The sequence below is a fragment of the Mytilus trossulus genome, chromosome 8, assembly GCF_036588685.1.
Source record: "Mytilus trossulus isolate FHL-02 chromosome 8, PNRI_Mtr1.1.1.hap1, whole genome shotgun sequence".
Taxonomy (NCBI): domain Eukaryota; kingdom Metazoa; phylum Mollusca; class Bivalvia; order Mytilida; family Mytilidae; genus Mytilus; species Mytilus trossulus.
The window spans coordinates 66,828,920-66,842,624 of NC_086380.1; the positions used below are offsets into that span (position 1 = coordinate 66,828,920).

The following is a 13,705-nucleotide window of genomic DNA, read 5'->3' on the forward strand; positions in this document are numbered from 1 at the left end:
GCTTAGCTGGAATTTTTAACTAAACGCAAAACAAGTATAATGGAAATTGCCATAATCTGTGCACTTGTTTATAAATATAGTACTATGTATCGTCTTCCATTTGATTTCAGTAAGAATTTATACATAAATATCTTCAAATCTTTGATTTTCTTTCAAACGAGATTAAATTATTTTCCGTTCTTATAAAAATCGTGAGTTTCTGTCTATTTTGTGGTTGTGGTTTATTCTGATTGATTATATGTAAATAAAAATGACGGATGTGAAAAAAGTGGCTTGCTTTATAGTGTGACTTTCTACTTTCTTCAATCGATTTGTCGCCGCAATTTGTATGAAATTTCATGAGAACTAAGGAATGACTCAAATGAGTAATTCATTAAAAGAATATAGAAGATCTGTAAAGCTCCGGCATTATTCTACAACTTATCTATAAGGAATAATTGGAGGTAAAATCGGTATCTGATATTGTATCACGCCGAGTAACCAATATCAGCCAGAGGGCCGAAGGTTGTGAGGAATGTGATACGGATATTATTATGTAATAATCTATTAATCATATATTTAAACAGGGGTTTTAAGAAATGATAGTTCACATCCCCGTTGTAGGTCAATTATGCAAAATATAGTTCACATCTGCATTGCTGGTCAAATAGATTACATAATGTAAAATAGTGAAAACAGGCAAATTGGTTATTACTCTCAATAGAAGTAAAAACCCATTCAATAACACTTTTGAATAGGATAGAATAAAAAAGAAGATACCAATGCAAGGGGACATGAAAACACAAATTTTAAAGTTTAAAGAAAAACTGACAAGGCCATGATAATATACTTACAAATATACAAGCATAAGACAAGAATAAATCAATTTGAATTGTATATAAACAAGTGAAACTAACAAGGTCGATTGATTTTAAGAAAAATGCACCATTGATCATAGAGAGTTTAAACAAGATGTTTCTGCAGTGTTTAGATAAAGTATTGTCAATATTATACTTCAACAGATGAACAATAGTTTTTTTAGTATGGACCAGTAAGATTGCAAACAACTGCGACACCTGAATTTTTGATTTTTATAACATATATAAAAGACAACTTGCTTTGAATGCACATGAAGACTGGATATATATAGATAGGGTTATATAGATATTTTTTTCCACATATTCTAATACCGGTACTTTTGAAAGACTTAAACAATTTTACAATTTTTGCAAATTCTGAGGCCAAATAATTGCTCTTACCATACATCCTTATTTGGACCACGCATAAAAAGTAAAATCACAAAAAACTGAACTTAGAAGAAAATCAATTCGGAAAGTCCATAATCACATGGCAAAAAACGCATAAAAAACGAATGGGCAAGAACTGTCATATTTCTAACTTGGTACAGGCATTTTCAAATGTAGAAAATGGTGGATTAAACCTGGTTTTATAGCGCTAACCCTCTCACTGTGATGACAGTCTCATCAAATTCTTTTATATTTACATTGATGCGTTAACTAAACAGACACAATTGATAAAATACTCAAAATATGAGTACACCAGTCATCATCGTATAACAATTTTAAAAGGAACAATTTAACAAAACACAAAAACATCTATCTACAAACACATTCATTGATTTGTGTGTCTGACGTCAGAAAATTTTATACGTCACATAGATTTGTAGTTCAATGTGCATACAAACAATTTTAAAATTTACATAGGCAATGTTAGCATACAGGGTAAAAAAAATCAAAAGTATGTAAGAATAAATTTCAGAAATAGACCGAGATTTAAAATAGTCCAAAAGTCATATATAGAATTTATAAGAATCCACAAATAGTTAATTCCACTACGCGATTGAATGATTTTGACGTTTGTGGTTCAACGTATTTTGTAATTCATAATAGAAATATATCGTAATGACAGAAAATAGAACAACATCATACTGACGGGATCTTTTAAAGTACAGAGTCGCGTTATAGGACCCAAGAAATACAAAAAGTCGAAATTAGCTATAAATTAAAAGTAAAACGTGAAATTATAAAGTACAACATATTTTCAAGTCGTGAAAAGTTTTCATCTTATCTTCTTGGTTATGTGGAAGTTGTTTATCCTTGGCGGAGTTCTTATTTTTAATGTTCAGCAATCCTTCTGGCTATTTGCATAAAACTTCATAAGTAATAACACCAGCTATATCAAAATATCACTTTATGACTTAATCATATGTTTTAACAATCAATAAATTTTGTAAAGCAGATCTCATTATCAACTTTAAAGTAGATCATGTAAAATTACTGTATCTTTTGAATCTTTGAATGATTCATTCACCGAGCATGCTCATTACTTATTGATATAGTCACTTACAAAACATTTTACTTTGGTGTCAAGAAATGCCAAATAGACGAATATTGAATGATAAACAAATTTGTTCATATCAGTCAACAAATAGAAATGTCCTTCTATACAGTTTATTTATTGGTGAATTTTTTCAAACAATCGCCAAATAAGTGTGAGATTAATGCCATCAACAATTAGCATTTGCTTATAGCAAACACAAACTTAAATAAATATACATGTAAACCATCGAGTAAGTAAATGTATTTCTCTTTTTAGCATATGTATTACACAGATAAGGGAACCCAGGCATGAGAGGGCAGGAAAAAGGAGTCAAAGGTCAGAAACCTGGAGAAGAGGGGGGTCAATGTAGGGGTATAGTGGAAAGTTTCTTCGTGCAGTTTTCATGTAGGTGTAAGGGGAGGGAAGTGAAGATCATGGACCCCCTGTCCAACCCCCCTTATTAAGACGTCAAATAAATTCAAAAATAAAAAACCACCCAGGCCATTGATGTTACTTGAAAGATGTATTACCACTTTACATGAAATGTCAAATGAAATTGAACCCTATGTTTTGGCAGGTACTACATAATGTAAAACAGATATCATTATTGAAATTTACGGTAGACAGTTTGAAATTATTGTTCCTATGGGATGATTCACTCCTAATGCATGCCCTTAGGTAGCGTGAAGTTAAATTTTCAGCTATTGTGTTAAAATACCATCAGATTCAACAAGTCAAGTGTTGTTTTTCGAAGATTAATTTCTAACGTTTTCATGATGTCTCCAATTTCTTTTAATGATAGCAGAATATATATAAACGGATGTGTAAAATAATACTTTCAAGTTCTACTCCAAATATATATTTCTTTCTGTTAACTTGTGAGCCGGCACTTTAACAAAATAAACCTACTCAGTATGTTTGGCTAGATTCACTTGACATAAACATGCTTTCGTTCTCCTGGATGTACTGTAATATTTGTATCTGCACTTTAAGTGCCAATAAACTGATCAATCAAATTAATCGTACGAAGATTGGACAAGTTTCATTCTGAATAAGACCGCATATGACGTTTTTGTGGTTTTTTTTAATATTTTTTTTTATTTTTTAAGGGAGGGAGGAAGGTAATAGTATATGTATGTCAATTACCAATTTTATTCTGTTATAAGGTTCAAAGTGATATTTTGTAATACATATAGTAAACAGGTTAACTAAATCTTTTGGCAGTACAAATTAAAACCTTGTCATAAGAATTGGTCCATAGATTATAACAGGTATCGCATATGACACCAATCGTATGTTCCAGTGGTCATAGTCCATAATAAGTCTGCATAACGTGACGGTACCCAAATTGCACCTATTTTGACAGTTTTTTCAACTACGATATTTTATGATCAAGACAAAAGTTTCCATTTTGTGTTTATTTTGTAGCCGTATCCTTCTTTTTTTTTATATAAGTACACCAATTTGATTTTCAATTCATATGGAATCATAGAAAAATGGGTCTGAACTAACCTCCAAACCATCAATGATTCTGTAATGAGGAGTACCCAAATTGCATCCATGCTTAAATTCGCATCGTCAAAAGTCGAATAACAGAGCTGTTTTTTATATTTTTCAAATATTTTGAACAATTGGATATTGGTCCATGCTTACTCTTCCTTTTTTTAAGAAATGGATACTTGAAACATATTGTATTTGCTAATTTTAAAAAGATGACGTTTTGATGACTTCGCAAGGCGACGTTACGGTACATTTTGCTTTTTAAGTAAACACTTCATCTGTTGATAAATACTGTGAACGTTTTGTGTATATATCTAAATATATTTACCTATTTTGAAAGACATGCATAGTATCAAATCATAAAAATACAAATTGTTTAGTCACTAGGAGATCTTGTAAGATTTCCGCTGCTATTTTTGCTAAATAGGTGCAATTTGGGTACCGTTACGTTAAAAATATATAAGAACTTCCATGATGAGGTAATAAAAACATAAACAAATATTTCGAAATTACATGAGCAGTATCATTCCAGTGACATTTAAGGAAGTGCATTCATACTTTTTTAATACGGATTTGGATTGGTGTTTATTATAAAGGAAAAACTGTATTTTTTTTGTTTCTTCTGTTTATGAAGACATATAACATCAAAAATGTGATGCACACTGAATCACCCGCGCAGCGAGTTATTTAAAAGTGTGCACACAACATTTTTAAGGTTATTTCGAATAGGCAGAAAAAATATTACAGTCATTCCTTATGATTTAATTCTAAATTCCATTTTTAAGGAGCAAATCGTGAAAAAAACGTTGATGACGGCACGATCACATGAAGAATTGGGTCTATGAGTTGATAAACAAAAAACATTCAGCAAATTAGAAGACATATTACATCCAAAACTAAATTATTAATCTATTTATTTCACTTGACTGGGCGGAGTTTAAACGATTAGGTCACAATAAACCAGTCCATCTATAGATAGGTGTTTTAGGATAAACTCATCAATGAAGTGTCCAGTCATTGTTTTGTAAATTCCTTTGATGACACTGATTGGTGATTAGAAGTCAGTAATAATTATAACGGCAATCGTCCTTATCACACACATCTTCAAATCGACTGTCCTTATTCAAATTTAAACGAAAGCTCCGCCCGATCAGTTGAAATAACATTGGTAATACTGACCAATGAAAAACATTACATGCATATCAGGACGAGAACATGCTTATGTGATCTGAATATATGAACCCGTCTTTATTCAACTGTGATCTGCAGTCATCAATATTTCATTCGATTCCAACATTACCAATACTGATCAACATATAAATTAAAAGAAGGCAAGAAAATATAATATTTATTCAAGTCCATTCACGGACCACAAACAAAAACACAAACTTATTTGTTTTTCTTTCAAATCTCTCAATAATTCTACTGATAAAATAGCCGATTAATGGACTATAAATCCCTATTTTAATCAAATACATGTGTGCATAAATCAACAAACCTTTGACAAAACGAAATATTTCAAATATTGTGATATACGCTTCATAAGATTTTTGTTAAATAAAACTCAAATACAGTACTGGTTCATTAAAAGCAATTATTTATTTTTTCAGAGATTCATAGTATGCATGTCAAAATTCTTCACACAATTTTATTCTATTGGCGAGTAAGAGTATACACTTGGTTATAGTTCAAGACTGTATATTAGCCTTTAGTTTGTTTATTATTTGTGTTGTTTGGTTTCTGTCAAAATGACATAATCCTTACCTTGTTCAGTCTTTTTATCGACATTTTGTGCTATATACTATATTTTAAACTTCCTTGGTCAAGTCTTTATCTCGATAATCAAATGTTTCTACAGTATACTTTATTCAAAGTCGACTGACGTCAGATCTGTATTATAGTACAAAGTATTCATTCAATTGTTCAAGGTTAATGCAAATTACAATAACTAATTGGTCTAATGTTATCTTGTTTTTAAAGATATATTACACATTGGCGGTGTTATTATTAGTATATAACTTGGATTTAAAAAGAAAGAAATACAAACATATTTAAATGAAGATTCAAATCATTGCATATTGATACTTTGTGAAATAAAAAAAAAGTGATGTTAACTAGACAAAGCGTAATACATTTGATTTGATTAAACATTTTAAACCGTGTCAAATATAAAATACCTGATAACAACATATTTGGTGTTGGTAACAATGATTGGTATTGATATCACCATTGATGGCTGATTCCACACGATTGCAATTAATTGTATTACACATGAAATCAAATTTTATTTACAACTAATCATATAATAAAAAAACTAACATGTTGTTCCAGTTACAGTTTACTAAAATTTAGATTAAGAGCAGAATTAGATCAAATGAGACTGTACCATTTTCACACGAATACTGAAATATTATAGATACTTCTCTCTTGATATATTCATTGATAAGCAAAATATTTCGATAGTAAAGAACAACCTAAGATGGTTCTGTTTCACATCCTAAGACTATCACATAATCACATCATAGGAATATTATAGGATATATCATAAGATACTTTTATCTAAATAGTCACTGGCTTGTGATTTACTAGCAGAACATCAGACGTGCGTTTTCGTCTTTATTTGATACACCAGTGGGGCTTCATTCACAACACTTGCTCAGTCAAATAAAAAAAGAAATTGAAGAGAATTTAAAAACCAAATTTACCAAATGGTTTTAAACCTTCTACTAGTAGGACAATCAACTGTGAGGATGCAAAAAACCCCGGTACGCTGTCCAGATCTCTGTCAATATATACAAACAATATATTCATTTAAGCAACACTAGTGTACCAACGATCAAAGAGATAACACAAAAATGTAAGCTGTAAGGGGCATATTTCACCATCGTAATGTAGTGATTTACAACTATTCATCAAATCCTCTCAACTCTTAAGAAGCAACTACTGATCAAAATCCAGTCAATAGGCAAGAAAAAAGAACTTTGGTTGATACTTAAGTTTTTTATGCGAAAAATTGTTTATCACAATACACAAGCAAATATACTTATTATTAAAAAAATAATGAGATTTATTATACTTCAGTTGTCATTTTCTATATAAAGTAAGTACACAATATTTTCACTATTTTGCAAATTACAAGCTTTGAACTATTGGACCGGTCAAAAATATCCAACTATTTGACCTGGGTGAAACTATTTAACCCCAAGCGTCATTATATTTCGCGGAGTTTTAAATGCAGCTACGCGATTGCAGGATTTTGAAAATAACGCGAGAGTAACGACGTCATGTTTACCTTTTGTATTTAGTATAGGTTTGACGTCAGTGCAAGACGTAGCCTAAGTATTTGAACATAATTATCTATGAAGTTAACGTTATGGTTTGGTTTCTTCTTTTTAAAATAACGATAGTTAATTCATCACCGCCATTTATTGTCTGTTGTCTTTTTCTATATAATAAAACACTTGCTGACAGGATATTCGTGAAATAAAAAGTTTATTGTGCCTCGTTTACAACTATTGCCCTCAGGACAAGAGTTGCTCCTGGGGAAAAAAAACTCACTATTCCACTCATACCCAGACAATAAGTATACAATATTGCTCATGATACATTAATATTTTATACCGTGTTAAAAGTCCACAAGCAAAAAGTAAGATGTGCAAAACAAATCGAAGGAAAACTTTCTATAAAACATGTAGGCTGCACATGTTACGTGACATGGCATATTTTCGTGTCCATTCCGCTGCTGTATCATGATATTTCTTTCGATCTTCTATATATAACCTTGCAGCTTCTCCGTTCAATCGACAATCACTATTTGTAGAATTTAACACTGCTGAGATACTCAGTAATACTGAAATGAAAAATGTAATTTTAGATGAATGTTAAAAAAGCATTGTAATTCAGATACATTCATAACCTATCACTGTTACATAAAATTGAAAATTTGGAATATATAAAAAAGACAACAACACGGCCAAAGTGAAGATAACAGACGAAGACCACCAATGTGTTTTCAACGCAGCGAGAAAATTCTGCACCCTTAGCTGGCGTACTAAGCTTCAGATGACCCCTTAACTCATAAAATAATTGAACCAAAAGTGAAAAAAAAACATACAAGACTAACAAAGGACATGGTTGTTACAACCAAAATATAGTACTGCAATTTAATTTTATGTCCAAACTGTCATATATATTCCCAAATTTTGAAGACTCAAGAGCAGGAATTAGGTATACAGCCCAAATAAACGTCGAATGTTAATATGACCATCGAGGAATAGACAAAGCTCGATTATGTGTAAAACAACTGGAACAATTTTTTTTCATCTGTGATACCCCATTTCTGTCTAAGAGACAGCAAACCAACCTCAAAATTTATCAAAAGACTTCTAAATTCGTCATTCTTTTTACGAAAGGTCCAGTATGAAGTCTGAAACATACGTATTATAAGAAGCAAGTCAACACGAATAGTTGGTTATCGTGTGTATTACATTATATAACGTTGTGCCGTTTGTTTTCACCTATTTTTGAGTGTAAATTCACATCGCGATAAGACGTGTCATGGTACTTGTCTATCCCAAATTCATGTATTTGGTTTTGATGATATATATATGTTATATTTGTTATTCTCGTGGGATTTTGTCTATGTGTGTTACATTTTGGTGTTATGTCGTTGTTCTCCTCTTATATTTAATGCGTTTTCCTCGGTTTTAGTTTGTTACCCCGATTTTGCTTTGTGTCCATGGATTTATGAGTTTTCAACAACGGTATACTTCTGTTGCCTTTATTTATCATATAAAAAAAAGTAAAATCACAAAAATACTGAACTCAGAGGAAAATCAATTTGGAAAGTCCATAATCACATGGCAAAATCAAAAAACAAAACGCATCAAAAACGAATGAACAAGAACTGTCATAAAATTCACTTGTCTATTGAAAAACAAGTTTTACATAATTATGTTGTTAACGTAACGTAATGTTAAAGACCTCTTTGATAAATTTTTATTAAAAATATAAAAAAATATTTAAACTATAAACGCAATCTTACTTTCTGACACTGTTAAACGTGGCGACCAATTTGACCAAAGATGCTTTGTACAGGGTGATCCTGAATTTCCATTAATATTTAGATGGTATATTTGTGTTGTAAAATTTACCTGAAAGTCATACAAAAAAGATCAAATTAAATTACTATAGGATTCAACGCCTTTTTAAAGGAATTTATTGGTGTATAAACTCGACCAATTTACTCACTAACAAATAAAAGTCCGACTTCGGTTTTTTATGATATGGTTGTGAGTGACTTGGTCCACTTTACAATACTTTCCTTTAAAATTTGGAGAAAGGGAATATATTTTCCCACACTCGTTACCTCTACCACACAATTGTATATTTATGTCATTAAATAGGACTGGCGCATGAATATATGTGTTGTTTAACGCAAAAATATGACTCAATGAAATTTGCTATCTAATAAAAAGTAAACCGCAAAACCTCTTATTATCATTCAAACAAATATGTTTGTGTATCATTTTATTTAACGATTAACTTGCAGTGAAAATAAATTCTGTAACGTCGTTGTTACTATCGCCGTCTCCTTGTTACATTGGTTACAAAAAGAAGTTCTCTCAACGTCGTCTATCGAAAAATAACCAAGGTCAAGATTAACTACCGGAAGTTTTCGACCAATCATATCAAAGTATTCTCTAATAAGCAAATCATATAAGAATTATAGCAGCTTAACTTAATAAGCAACGTTCCTCAGGTCATATATTTACCAAATTATTTTACTTCCTAGAATTTTTACAATACTTATGTGTATTGATGCTGAGTTACTGGTTTTTTGTTAGACACTGCAGTTGATATCTGCCCCTTTTTTTGTGACAACAATTTTTATAAATCTATGATATATTTCTACTTGAAAAAAAGTAATGTCAATGTTACTTTGTATACTCGTTGTGTTTGATACTTTCTTACAATCATTATAATTATTATTGGTTTACATTATACTTTTTGGAATATTGAAGAGAGGGAATCAGATTCATATTTTTCAATTTTGGTGAAAACATCTAGAAAGAGGAAAGAAATAGTTATTTATAAAAATAAGGCAGAAATAAGAGAAAACAAATCCATTTTACAAACTAAAACCTAGGGATACACATCAGCTATAAGGGGAATACATCAGAACAACAGAACCTATAAACTCTGAAATTTTTTTTTAAAAGTTTTTGATCTTAATAAGGGAAATTGTCTTTAAACTACTTAATTGTTATCCCAATCACAAATTGTACTTCGGTAAAGTAGCCTTGCGCAATCCATCAAATAGTCCATCTTTTTGAATTAGTATTCGAATAATGTATAGCGTCAAAGTTTGTATCCATAACCAGACACTTGAGTTTATATTCTGTTATTTACTAGTATGCGAGTCTCCATAATTCAAGGTCTTCAACGCAGCGAAAAATTCCCGCACCCGGCGGTGGTCCTCAGCTGGCACCTATATAAAAGTGTTCTAGTTCAGTGAAAATGGACATCATACTAAACTCAAAAACATATAAATGAAGTTATATAAAATAAACCATACTAGACTAACAAAGGCTCGAGACTCTTGACTTAGGACAGGCGCAAACATGCGGTAGGGTTAAACATGTTTTGAGAAATCTCAAACCTGCACTTTACTATTGTCCGGGCTTTTTCGAGAGCAAGTGTGAATTTGTCCGGTCTTTTTAACAAATAGTCCGGGTTTTTTCAAAGAAAATTGAAAAAAACATAAATTATTCTTGACTTGAAAAAATTACTTTTTCTAGTTGATAACTATAATCAAGTGAAGAACCATTTTATATATTTCCAACAAATCACAAAACTATATTACTACGATGATAAAAATTAACCTGTTTCAATTAAATTCTTTTCGGAAAACGTTTTACCACAATTTTCTAGTATCAAATTAGAAATGATTTGATCCTTTATAAAATAAAAAAATGTCTTTTCAACTGCAATTCATAGTTCTTTTGTTGTCACAGCTAATAATATTTTTTGTTGTGAACCCCAGAGTTCATATATGGGACGTTTTATGATATACCGTTGTCCGTCCGTCGTCAGCATGTCGGAAAATAACTAAAAAACGCTTCAACCAATTTAATGAAACCTGAGAGATTTTTTATATCTCTTTTTTTGGTATCCTCTCTTTGGATTTTATTAATTTTAGATTGTACGTTGCCGAGTTATTGGATTTTATTAAACAAATAACAGACCCTTAATATCCTGTATGGCTCACCTTGGTATATGTGCCACAGTGCATATTAATCAAAGGACACTCTTAAACATTGAAGATAAGAATTGAATTCATGACAAAATTCTCTGTTTTAGTGATGGCGACTTGCTTTTAAGTCTTAATTTACTGACATTCTTGCTGTGTACAGTTTCTCTATCTATAATAAACTTGGTCCAGTAGATTTAAACGAAACGATTTTTGTAAAAGTTAACAGACGACGAAGACGGACAGCGACGAACGCCAAGTGATAGGAAAATCTCACTTGGACCCTTTAGGGCCAGTTGAGATAAAAAGGGTTGATTTCACAGTTTTAGACAATATTTTAAAAGTGCTTTTAGAAGGGTTTTTACGAAACTTTAGTGACAGGTTTACATAGATTAAGGTAACCTTCCTTTAGTTTTTCATAAAGTTTTAATATGACAAACTGACGAATGCATTGGTTTATAAAGTTTAGTAGTAGTACACCATTATCAAACTGATGAATGCATTGGTTTCTTGCCTTAAAAAGTGAATACACTTATTTATTGTTTTAAAACGTAAATACACTAACATTTAATATTTCAAACTATAGTTAACTTGTTTAATCACTCGATAAAACACGGACGCACTCGAAAAAGCCCGAACGAATAGAAATGAATTGAGTGTTAAAATGTCGTTTTCAATACCTTACAAAATTTTTGGAAAGTGTCTATATATCTAAGGATAGAAGATTTCCACGAATGCATTTCCATCGACATTTGCATTGGTATGTGTATAAAATTGGCTTTATTACGTCTTGTCAGAGAGGATGTCTCATTCTTTTTGAAAAAATCTGGTCAAACTCGACAAGGCCAAATCAAATCACTCGAAAAACTACGATCCTAGCCGGTAACTATACCTACCGTGACATAACTATTACTTATATTGGGATATGTATAATCTACAAAATAACTATGAAAATAAAAATTTATACCCTAGGAGGTTTAAAAGGATAATCCCATGGAAACCGTATTAGAACAACAAATACACCTCCAGCGTATGGACTTTTGTCCTGAAAGATAAAAATTGTTATTAAGATCATTATCAGTAGCATACCCCATCTTGTTACAAATGTATAAATACTTGATTCAACCGGGAATACAAGCTACATGTGTATACATCAATGCGATAATAACCCAACAACAACATCAACAAAAAACCAACATTTTGTTCACGATATTAGACAGATATTAAACAATTCAAAAACACATTTTTGTATGCCTGTCCCAAGTCATGATCATGTAACTCCTTTGTTTTATGTCCGTTACATTTATTTTAGTACATTTTGAAATGATTTAAAAAGACCGTTATCCTTTTTTGAATTGATGTTAATCATATACTCCAAGTCAATGAAACGTAGAGAAATAATTAATCTGAAATATTTATTTTAAAAGTAGACAAGACACGCGGTTTCAAGAAACCTCTCTGTTTTTTTTCTGTTTTAGTTGAGAAATAAGGTGGCACAAGTTTTCTATGTTCAAATCTCGTAAGTCGAACAGAAAGCAAGAGCATTTTTAGACAATTAACAAAAAAAAGGACTGATATGGGCCTTTTTAAAAATTGTAGTTCGTTTTATAGTATATGTAAGTAAATAAATATGTTCATAAATACTCTGACGTATGTTATTTACACGCTGTGAATATAGTTGTATTATGACAATTTCATAATGTTCTGATTATAACTGTGCTGCATACTTACAGGTCCAGTTATCCTGCACTCCCAAGTGAAAACTGAAAAATACAAGTTATAGGTTTGAAATTTATTTTGATACATATTGTATGGTATTTTGAATTTATTTCATAGTTTCGTATAATTTAGTTAACCGTTATGTTATATCCATGTTTCAACTTTCGACTGTGCAGGATGTATAACTTCGAAGCTCAACCCGGTTGGAATAAATATTCTTTTAGCACACTTGCACATTTTTTGAGGGATTTGATGGTGGTCTGCTGTAAAACACAATTTTGTCGATTGAAAGTTAAATAACAAATACACCGAACTCCAGAAAATCTCCAAACGAAAAGTTCGTTATCAAATGGCAAAATCATTAGCACAAACACACCAAACGAATGGTAATCAACTGTCAGAGTTCTGATTAGGTACAGGCATTTAGAAAATTGTGGATTAAACCTTGTTTTAAAGCTAGATAAAACTTTTTTCACAGTCGATATAAATTCCATTATATTGACAACTATGAGTAAAAAATAAAATTCACAGACATAGTCAGTAAAAATGTCAAAAATAGAGGTACAGTGGTCGACATCGTTTTATAATCTTTCTATAGAATAAACAATAATGTGAACCAAGATAAACAAAATGACCAAAAAAGACCAAGCACATAGGCAAAAACGAAAACAAGAGTACAAAAGTTGAACAAAGCACAATTACAAAATGACGGGTTTTAAGTACCGAGCCACACCAAAGGGATATTACAAAAAAAAGTACTAAACATTAAAGGTTATAATTTAAACGAACAAATTCTCTTTTTCCGATGGCAGTCCGGTCTACTATAAAGAAGACAGTGACTAACCTTTAAATTATAAGACTACAGGTCTTTTTGTTTTAATTGGGTCTTTTCTTGTCATATTCAGAAGTTTGCAT

General features: G+C 31.0%; 1 protein-coding gene across 1 annotated transcript in view; it reads right to left on the reverse strand.

The window, feature by feature from the left end:
• Positions 1-13,705, reverse strand: part of LOC134727887 (ubiquitin-conjugating enzyme E2-17 kDa-like) — a 32,630-nt gene that overhangs the window by 12,933 nt on the left and 5,992 nt on the right. The window contains exons 3-6 of the mRNA XM_063592283.1: positions 12,803-12,834; positions 12,039-12,116; positions 8,864-8,972; positions 7,529-7,669 (exon numbers count right to left, since the gene is read on the reverse strand). Coding sequence (XP_063448353.1) covers positions 7,529-7,669; positions 8,864-8,972; positions 12,039-12,116; positions 12,803-12,834 — 360 coding nt within the window. The remainder of the gene's footprint in view (positions 1-7,528; positions 7,670-8,863; positions 8,973-12,038; positions 12,117-12,802; positions 12,835-13,705) is intronic.